The sequence below is a fragment of the Hoplias malabaricus genome, chromosome 18, assembly GCF_029633855.1.
Source record: "Hoplias malabaricus isolate fHopMal1 chromosome 18, fHopMal1.hap1, whole genome shotgun sequence".
Classification (NCBI taxonomy): domain Eukaryota; kingdom Metazoa; phylum Chordata; class Actinopteri; order Characiformes; family Erythrinidae; genus Hoplias; species Hoplias malabaricus.
In genome coordinates, this window is record NC_089817.1 from 19317463 (window position 1) to 19328351 (window position 10889).

General features: G+C 40.4%; 1 protein-coding gene across 1 annotated transcript; it reads right to left on the reverse strand.

The window, feature by feature from the left end:
* Positions 1–2956: 2956 nt before the first annotated feature.
* Positions 2957–7194, reverse strand: si:ch211-244c8.4 (APC membrane recruitment protein 2). Its single transcript, XM_066650374.1, has one exon. It carries the CDS (start codon positions 6993–6995, stop codon positions 4383–4385), a length of 2613 nt encoding a protein of 870 aa, XP_066506471.1. The 5' UTR covers positions 6996–7194; the 3' UTR covers positions 2957–4382.
* Positions 7195–10889: the final 3695 nt, after the last annotated feature.

Sequence of the window (10889 nt, forward strand, 5' to 3'; positions counted from 1 at the left end):
CTGGAATCATTGGGCGCAAGGCAGGAATACACCCTGGAGGGGGCGCCAGTCCTTCACAGGGCAACACAGACACACACACACATTCACGGACACTTTTGAGTCGCCAAATCCACCTACCAACGTGTGTTTTTTGGACTGTGGGAGGAAACCGGAGCACCCGGAAGAAACCCATGCGGACCACACACCAACTCCTCACAGACAGTCACCCGGATATATATATATATATATATATATATATATATATATATATATATATATATGCAACTGTTACCATGACAAAAGAGCACTCATTTCAATGGCAAAAGCCCTGAATACAACCTGGATTGTTTCCACTTCATGGTTGTCTAAAAACAGTGGTCCATTGGAATTAAGTGGTCCCCTTATTTTCTCTCCTCTTTTCTAGTACCATATAATACTCCCTTTCTTTGTAAATTCACTTTTATCAGTGCTAGCATGGTCCCGAGTGGCTGACTCTCACAGACTAAAGTCAACACTATCTGAGACATGCTTAGACACTGCACTGTGCCACTGCATGATTGTAGTGTTCAAACAGCACATTCTTCTACCCAGGTATGACATCCATGCAGTCTGCTATTATGGTCAATGGAAACATAATGACATGACCCTTCATAAATTAGAGATTAGATTCTGGCCCAACAACTTAGTTCATATCTACATAAGAATCATATATATGAAAAATTCCAATCTGGATTCAGGCAACATCATAGTACAGAGATAGCTCTAGTCAAGATAACAAATGATCTTCTTCTTGCCTCTGATCAAGGCCACGTATCCCTGTTGGTGCTTCTTGACCTAAGCGCAGCCTTCGATACAATAGATCACAATATTCTCATAGAAAGGTTAGAAAACATGGTTGGAATCACAGGGACAGCCCTATTATGGTTCAAATCTTACTTAACGAAACGTTATCAATTCGTAAAAGTAAACAATCTAAATTCAAATTATTCTAAAGTAAGATTTGGAATTCCACAAGGCTCTATTTTAGGACCATTATTATTTACATTATACATGTTACCGCTAGGCACAGTTATAAGAAACCATGACATTAACTTTCACTGTTACGCAGACGACACACAATTGTATATTTCAGCCAAGCCCGATGACAAACACAGATTAAAGAAAATAGAGGACTGTGTAAAAGACGTGAAAGGCTGGATGTTGCGTAACTTCCTCCTTCTAAACAGCAACAAAACAGAGGTCCTGCTTTTGGGTCCAAAAGTGGCAAGAAATAAATTATCAGATTTAATTTTTAAATCTAGCTAACTTTCCAGTTAAACCTGGTTCAGCAGCAAAAAATCTTGGTGTCATAATTGACCCGGATTTATCATTTGATCAACACATAGGTAGTATCACTAGGACAGCTTTTTTACATCTTCGCAATATTGCTAAGATTAGAAATGCCTTATCCCTCCAGGACGCAGAAACATTAGTACATGCCTTTATTACTTCAAGGCTTGACTACTGTAACGCACTACTGTCAGGAAGCACCAGCAGCAATTTAAGAAAACTTCAACTAGTTCAAAATGCTGCAGCTAGGGTCCTCACTAAAACTAGAAAATTTGAACATATCAGCCCAGTTTTATCATCACTTCATTGGCTGCCTGTTAAATTCCGCATTGACTACAAAATTTTGTTATTAACATATAAAGCTCTACATGGGCTTGCTCCTGAATATCTTCAAGATACAATTTCCTATTATGAGCCTCCACGTTCATTCAGATCACAGAATACTGGATATTTAATTGTTCCCAGAATTCAGAAGGCCTCAGCTGGGGGAAGAGCCTTTTCTTATAAAGCCCCCCAACTCTGGAATGATCTTCCAGAAAATGTTCGGGACTCAGACACAGTCGCAATCTTCAAATGTAGGCTAAAAACTCATTTGTTTAGTTTATCATTTGGTAGCTAATGCTCCCCCATAGATAAAGGCGGCAGATCCGGGGGGTCCATGGACACAGGGAATTATAGTAAACTGAGACGCTGGTGCTGTCGTCCCGCCGCTTCTCGCGATCACTCAGGTTTGTTGACGGTGGAGCGGAGGGATACCAGTGTTTCAGGATGCTCCCGTGTCTGTGTGTCCTCCTGGTTCTCTCCTTTTAGTTAAAGCTGTCATAGTCAGATCTGCCGGAGTCATTAGCCACACTCTGGAAATTTTCATATTTTCTACTTTACAAACACAAAACAGTTCAAAACTAATTCCATCCCTTTACATCTTTCCGAGTAAACGACTGCCCACCTGTCTGTCTGGACACTGATGGATGACTGTCGAGATCCTCCTCCACGCTTCAGACCAGCTGCCCACGCTCCAGCAACCACCAAGTGCCTTGAAGCTGTCCCTACACTGAAGTTCTCATGGACTACTAACTATCATCACCAGTAGATTGACCAGAGGAGGATGGGTCACCCCTTGTGAGCCTTGGTTCCTCCCAAGGTTTCTTCCTCAGCTGGGGGAGTTTTTCCTTGCCACTGTCGCCCCTGGCTTGCTCACTTGAGGGTTTTACATTTGTCTTTACATTTCATGTCAAATCTTTGTCTTACTGGAATTCTGTGAAGCTGCTTTGTGACAACATCAGTTGTGAAAAGCGCTATATAAATAAATTTGATTTGATTTGATTTGATTCTAGAAAACAACCTGTTAAATGAACACTGCTTTTTATATTACATGGTAGAACTTGATAGTGTTTAACATATTTGCATATGGAATTCTTATTCCTTCCATCCTCTGTGGTTATATAAATCCTTTGCAGAGCAGTATGTATACATCAAAGTACATTAGTACTTGCACCGTCCTCTGCCACACTATCACCCAGTCCCTGTGACACTCATGCTCACACTACCATACACATTTCATGCCTCAGTTTATGCTCTAGTGACATCATCCCAATAGTTATTTGCAAGAGAAAGAAATACACACTGAGTACTGAGATGAAACAGCCCCTCCTTCCTTCTCCTCCTGAATACATGGCCAAGTCATTTGTGTATGTATGACTACAACTGTGGTAAACATCAAACCTGATGGTCAGCTCAATTTAAAGTCATGCAAAAGGTAAAACGTTCTAAGTATAGTCGTGTTTTATTGATTAAATAGGAAACAGCAACATTAAGATATACACACACACAAAAATAGTCCTCTACTAGGCATGTGGACAAAGCATTTAACGTTGGCAAACGGATCGATCCATCCTGAGCTTGACCAAAACCCTCATCAATCATAGAGCCTTACCTATCCTGATTGTCCATGAGAGAGCATTAGTATTGTCCCCAAGATTTGCTTCATCAAAGCAGTCTTATCCAAACTGCACTCAAGTCGTATCGATACGCAATCCAATATGTCCCAAGAGTTAGATCCATAAGCCAAAGACAATTTCACTGACAAGTACTCAAATGTATTTTATAGCTGACAGGCACTGTGTAATTCAACACAGTGTAAAAAAAGAGACAAGAAAAGATGGTAAGAGAAGAGTGGAAGGAAAAGGAGCACAGTGACTCCTCTGGCTCAAAAGTAGGGCATGCGTTCTGCTACATACATTCAGAGATAATGTGAGAGATCCTGTCTTGGTGTTAATGTATGTAGAGAGAGAGATTTTGCCTCTTTTCGCATAAGGAGAGAGTGCCAACAAAGACAAACATGAATCCACAACATTTGCCGCAAACAAATGACCGAGGACACTGGACGCAAAAAAGGTTTACAAAAATGGAAGTAACAAAGGCTACAAAATTCTCCACTTGCCATTACAAAACATTGGCTTCAATAGCAGGAAAAAGCACCCATTGATGGTAACATATAAACCCCTTTGATGGTTTAGACCTGAATATAAACCATATGACCTGGACAAATAAAACTCCATTTCAGATTGCTTATGGAGAGCTCCTATGGGTGCAAAGCATCTTCATTCACCAAGCTGTTGTTCTGGGATCTTGGTGATAATTAATTGCCAGAAATAATTGACCTTAAGAGATGTACTGCTTAGCTCCTCAGGGATGGTCTACATGGCTTCAATTCCCAGGCAAGGGGTGTTGTGCTTCAGCATCTGCCTTGGCTTTTACATCATATATTACCATGGAGATATTCCAACTGGGCATTTTTGTGATCTCTCTCTCTCCCTGATGATGTACAGAGTTTAAATCCACAGCATCAGTGTCTTTTACAGTGACACAATATGAATAGAAACACCCAGTATATAGTGCAGTTAACACATATGCATTTCAGTCCAGATAATAACAGCAACAATCCTGCATTGTTCATATGAGATCTTCTGCAAAAGACTGAGAACTAGCAGAGAGATACCTGTCCAAACATCAGAATGAACATTCTGAACAACTGTACGTGGAATGTTTTGTGTAATATGAAGTGAAAGTGTCCATTATTTACGAGTGGCAGCGGCTGCCGCAGTGGGTGCAGGCTTATTGCTGGTCCGGCGAATGGGCACTTTAGATACGGGGATCTTGGAACGTGCTGCCTCTGTTCTCCCCTGCAAAGAATGGTAAGATGCAGTGGAGCCAGGTTTGACAGGAATCTTAGACTCCCGGGGTAAACTTGTTGGCCCCGTTATGGGATGAGCTGCTGAGTCCATATCCTCTTGGCTGTGGGACAGCGTAGGTGTTATGGCTCCTGATCCAGTCGAGAAATCACTCAGGGGATCTTTGCTGCTGCTTTCTCGTGAGAGAGGTATTGGGCTTTCTTCTTCATGCACAGGGGTAGGGAGGTTCCAGTGTTCTTCATCACCATTGGAGTGGCCATCCCTGTGGTGCTGTTTTGGCCTGCCACCTCCACTTACAGGGATCTTACTGAGAGCCGTGGGCTTCACAGCTATGCTTTTCTTCTCTGGTTTGTGAGTATAGGTAATAGGCATTTGATCCTGGGCAGCAGAATGAGGCTCCACCTTCTGAGGCAGAGTGTATATTCCTGTTTCCTCCATCACTCCCCGCATAGCCATAAGTTCCTGCTCTTTTTCTTCTCCTGTGGCATTAGAGCATGGGGCTGCAAAAGGTGGAATAGTTGGAGGAGGCCTAGGAGAATAGCTTAGGTTTGGAAGAGGAGGTGACCCAGATAGTAGGGAAGTATCAGCTGGTTCTGGTTTAATTACAGGCTTCGCAGAGGTAGCAAGGACTGATGGTTGTGTAGCATTTTCTGCTGTGGATTTAGATAATGTAGTTTGGGGTCTGGTCACAGGTGGGCCATAGTGGGGAGGGCTAGTTGCAAGTGGAAGTTTTGCAGTATGAGCATGTCTAGATTCTGAATTTGGGGCTTTCGCTGTAGTTGATGCTGATTCACTTTTGTTAGTTTGTGATAAGGGAGGACTTGATTTTGTTTGGGAAGCAGGCTGCTTTGTGTCAGGTTTGACAATAGGTGCAGTGTTCCGGCTGGTTGACAATCCAAACGTTGTTACAATTTTCGGCCTGGTAACAGGAGCGGTCGTAGCAGGTTTGGTTGATGTAGAAAAAGGAGGATATTTGGGTGCTGGAGCACTACTGTGCTTAGTCTCCTGAGCCACAGAGTGGGTGGATTTTGTTGTGTGTGTAAGAGCAGGAGCTGGAGTTGGTTTGGTAGCAGCAGCTGGGATTTGGTTGGACTCAGTTCTGACAGCAGTATGTGCAGCAGGCTCTGGAGGAAATGTGTATGTATTTGAGATGGAATTTCCAGATACAGCAGCAGGGGTAAGATCAGGACCAGCACTAGGCTTAGGTTGGGAAGTAGGTTCAAGTACAGGGGTAGATGTAGGGATCAGGGCAGGTTTGTTTAAAACAGCTGAGGTTGGAATAGATGGAGGGCATTGTTCAGGTATTGTAACGGGGGCATGTGTAGGTTTAGCTGATGGCACAGGGATCGGTGCTAGGGTAGGTGGAGAGGAGGGCTCTGGTTCTTTTGTTGTAGTAAGGATGGGGGCAGACATAAGAGATGAAGTGGGCTTATCTATAATAGTAGGGCTTGGGGCAGATGCTGGGGAGAGTATGGGTTTTGATGTAGGGCTAGGTATAGGTTTGGGAAATGTGGTCAAAGGAGAATATAGTTTTGCTGTAGATGTAGGAGAAGGTTTGGGGGAGGAAGAAGAGCTAAGGGTGGATGTAGGAGAAAGGGTAGGCTTCTGTTTGGTGGAAGTAGAAGCCTCAAAAGCCTTGTCCTTTTTCAACATTTCATCTGTATCTTCTACTCGACTGCTGACTTTGACCCACTCAGCTTCTACATCAGCAATAATATCTCCAGCACTTGTCAAGGAGTCAAAACTCAGGATAGAAGAAATATCACCAAGCAATGCACTCAACCTGTCATTAGTTGGTCGTTTAGCAGATTCGCTCACCTTTGTAATGTCCTCAGATGAAGCAGGTTCATCCTGTGAAGGAAGGGGCTGCTGCTGGATCTCAGACTCATCTGGAGATCGAGGTGCAGGCCTGGGTGTCAGAGTCAGATTCTCCTTGATGATCTCTACACTGTTGGAGCGGGAGGCAAGGAGGGGTGGCCCAAGTGCAACCTCATCACCTCCCTCCTTGTCTTTCCCATGCCAGCGTACACTCCCAAAAAGACCCTTTAGGCTTTTTCTTTGTCGCCCAGGTCTCTGTGACTCAGTCTGTGCCAGCCGCTCTCCTCCTTTCCGACTTCGCCGAAGCATATTGAGGAAGCTCAGTGATTTGGCAGATGTGAGGGAGGAAATAGACTGTCGGGCTGGGGTTGATTCCAGGTTACCTTCCTTGCTTGTGGTCTCCTCCATTGGAGCATCCTCTTTTTGACTGTCCTCCTGATCCAGATCCACTGATTCTGCCTCTGCTTCGGGAGGCACGGTCTCAGTTAATCCATCCAGAGTTTTGCTCCTTGAAGGGGGTGATTTTGTTTCTCCCTCACCTTTGCCACGAATAGAGAATATGCTGGCTACACTGCTGCCTGGCTTGCGCTTGCTGAACAGCTTCAAGGCCTTTCTAATTTTACCTGGAGGTTGAGGATCACATGGTGGGGGCTCACAGCTCTCTGATGTGGTATCCATGTTGAAGACCCACTGCAGCGTATCTCTGTCTATTGTTCTCTCAGCTTAGCACTAACACAAATTACACTGAATACATTTTACAACTAACAAATAAATATCCTTTTTTTAAATCTTTGCACTTGTGTAGAATGGCAGCTAACGCTAATCTGTTTCTGTTCTTCCTCTATCCTTCTATCAAAGCTCTCTCTCTCTCTCTCTCTGTTCCTCCCTCCTTTGCCTCCGCCCGCCTGCTCTCTCTCTCTCTCTCTCTCTCTCTCTCTGCTCTCGTTGGTTTCCATGGCAACTGAGGGGCTAAGCTGCTTTCGTCAGCAATGGAGTGGAGCCAAGGGCTGTCATCATCATACTCCAGACACTGTTCCCTTTCCATCTCTCTCTCTCTCTCTCTGTTACTCTCTTCTTTATTCTCCACCTTCTCTTCCTCTTCCATTTCACCCATCTATTTGCGTACAATCCAGGTTCTTTTAACATATGTCACAGATATGCATATTTCAGCAACAGTGAAAACAAAAGAGGGTATGTTTAAACAGCCTGTGATAATCAATTTCTGACATATTCACACATATTCGCTGAAAATATTTAGTTTTATGATATGTATCCCATCTTTGTAAATATGTTAGCATTTCAATGTGAACTAAAAAAAATGCTCTTATGTGTTTTCAACGTAAGCATTTTACATTCCTATTAAAATGTGTTGTCTTCACTTAAACCATGACCCTGAACTGAATAAGCAGTTACAGACAATGAATGAATAAATATATTTACTTAAGCATAATTTTTCCCCAATGCCGCCCCCCTCACCTGCAAATTTCTGTACAATAAAATGTTATCTTATTTTATATCATATATTATATTATCTGCCCCTCCCTTTCCTCTATAGTAGTATCAAATAATGTTTCCAATGGATCTGAGAAAAGCACTTTCTACATTGTATTATTCTATATTATTATCACTATAGATTTCCCTAACTGTGTATCACTCATTCGCTTTCTGTTTTTCTACTTTGTTCACTTAAATTCAACATGTCCTCAGCTTTATCTGATAAACTGTTATCCTCTGATGTCTGTTTTCTATCCATCATGCTGATTTTTGCTTAGCATTTCCATTTATAATGGTATTCTCCTCCATATTTCTAGCTCATTACCACCAGACAATATGTGCATTCATTGACAAGTAGTGCTTCCATTGTGCTTTATTAAACAGGAATTACTTGCAAGAGCCCCCCCCCCCCACACACACACACAGTGACACACATATACAAAAATGAAAATGTTTCATTATTGATTAAACACCCATTAAATATTACCCTTGGCAACAATTATGGAAACACCACAGTTGGAGGATGTTCACCTAATTAAAGCTAAGTAAAATAGCTTAAAATTAAGATTTATGGAACATTCTTTAAACAAATGTAAATCAATTATATTTTCCAGCTCAAACAGGGTACACAGCAAATTCTCCAGTGTTAAATCAACACTATTGGTGTTAATTTAACACTGAGAGTGTTAAATTATTACACTAACAGTGTTAATTTAACACTAGTAGTAGGGTTGATTTAACACTGGTAAATTTACTGTGTTTGTAATTACTCTGTTAAAAAAATGGGCCAACAAGACATGCAAAAGTAGGAAACTAAACAGATAGTATGGCACAAGATGTCGATTGTTCTCAGTGATCTGTGTTTAAAATCTGGTGCAAGTATAAACAAAATGGGAAAGCTATAAAAGGCAAATGATTAGGTAAATGAAAGAATATCTTTAACACAAATGGGCAGAGACATGAATTAATGTTTGTGACTGAACAGTAGAGATTGATTATATGTAATGGGATTAACAACAACAACAAAAAAAAACAACAACAAAAATAAATAAATAAAAACCAACACTAATAGCTAGAGATTCATTTATGTTATGGGGTTGCATGTCAGGTAAAGGAGATGGCAATCAGTATCTCAAAAGTCGATACACAGGTAACATCGCATTGTCTGACACCTTTCCCAGTTAATCAACAGAAAATAGATTTGATGTTGATGAACTCATTCGTGTCGATGATAATGTGTCTTGCCACAGACCAAAAGTCTATAAAAACCTTTTCTTGAGAAAAGGCATAGGAACTCAATTACATCGACTCAATAACATGGCCAGCAAACACACCAGATATCAGATATCTGACAGAAAATTAAGATGGATTTTTTTTTGCCAGTGACAAGGCTCCATCTGCAAATGTATCTATCAATCCGTATTTGAACCACCCTGATATTGAATGCTGTTTTTCATTTGTGAAGTCCATGACTAAAAGAATTAAAATACAATGCAAGGCCAACAAAGTATTAATAATGACCTGTTTTGTTTTAGTTTTTGTTTTTTCCATAAATGTTTCCTCTACAAAGTATGTATAGTATGTTTCACAAATCAAGAATACCCAGCAATAAAAATAAATAAAAATGTTTTATGTCAAATCTGTCATGTACAATTGATGATATATGTGAAAAATATACCTTCTCAACAAACAGTTCAGATGAGATCAATTTTTATAATTTGTCCATTGTACTGGTTTCATAATCAGCAAGCCTTTCTGCCTTGCTTGGAATTTTGTTTAAGAAATGTAATTAAGACCTCACAGTTACTCTCTCACTGTTTGTCTTCCTTGGTGCTCTTCTACATTACTGAGTGAGCTGATGGATAAAACTTCAGGACCAGGTAGAATTTTTCAGTACATGGCTGGTGCACAATACGTGCATTCGTAGCATATTACTTTTCAATTCAAATTACTACAATTAAAAGTGTGCAGTAGTGTGTGTGTGTGTGTGTGTGTGTTCATGGCCACAAATGGGTTAAATGCGGAAGACACATTTCATTGTACGTTGTCGTTGACAAATAATTGCAAATTAATTAAGCACAAAATCATACTGTCTAGATAAATAGATAGTAAAGGTGAGAGAAAGTTTAAATAAACAACAAATTACTATGGTGTGCTTTATTGGCCCTATAAGAATGAAGGGGAAGTGCCCCATTTTCAGTCAGCACATGTTCTTTAAGATTTCCTCTGAATGAAATCTTTGTTCCTCTGATATAACTCAGGGACCCCCTGGGCCTGGCTGTGGCACTAAATAGACCTATCTGCTGTTAAAACATTTTATTCTTAATATAATCATATAATCTACACAGACTGTTACTGTCTAAACCAAGAGAAAACAAAGAGCAACGAAAACCTCATGATACCCTCATACTATTTTTATTCAGCTTTATTCTGTATTGCTACTAAAGGGACCATGAGTTAGACATATGCCCATGCCTATAAAAATGAAATGTTATATAAATATTTGAACTTTCCTGGGCTAATGACATTTCTAATAATGAAAATGTATTTAAGTCTCATTTAAGTTAAAACTGAGATTAAAAGCACACTAAAGATGAGCATCTAAAAGTTTATATTATCATGCTTACAGCATTGAAATAGCTTTTAAGGGGTGAATACTGAGCCAAATGTAATGGATGAAAAAGGTCCATTGGGGGACAGAGGCTATCAGTGAGGCTGGGAACATTTTTGTGTTTTTGACATAAATATAAAAAGAGAAAGAAGGAGAGTGAGATGTACAGTAAATGAATGCTTGATCAGTGACTGAGATGATGTACTGGAGAATGCTTTTTAGTCAATTCTTGTTACATTACTAAATCATATTAATTTCCCTGTCCAGTATATCAATTAATATGCTACTGTAATATAAATCATATAAAACATGTAGTCGTTTTTAGTTGTTATGGAGAATTAAATGTATAGATATAAAAGGCAATGTTATGCAAAGGCAGCAGCAGTAAAGCACATGCATACATAAACACTGATGAGCGTTTGAAGAGCGTTACCACACCCTTCAAAATAAGCAGTTGTTGAGGCTTT

What these genes read in the sequence shown, in the direction of transcription:
- si:ch211-244c8.4 (XM_066650374.1), bottom strand. Translation starts at nt 6,995, where the DNA reads ATGGATACCACATCAGAGAGCTGTGAGCCCCCACCATGTGATCCTCAA.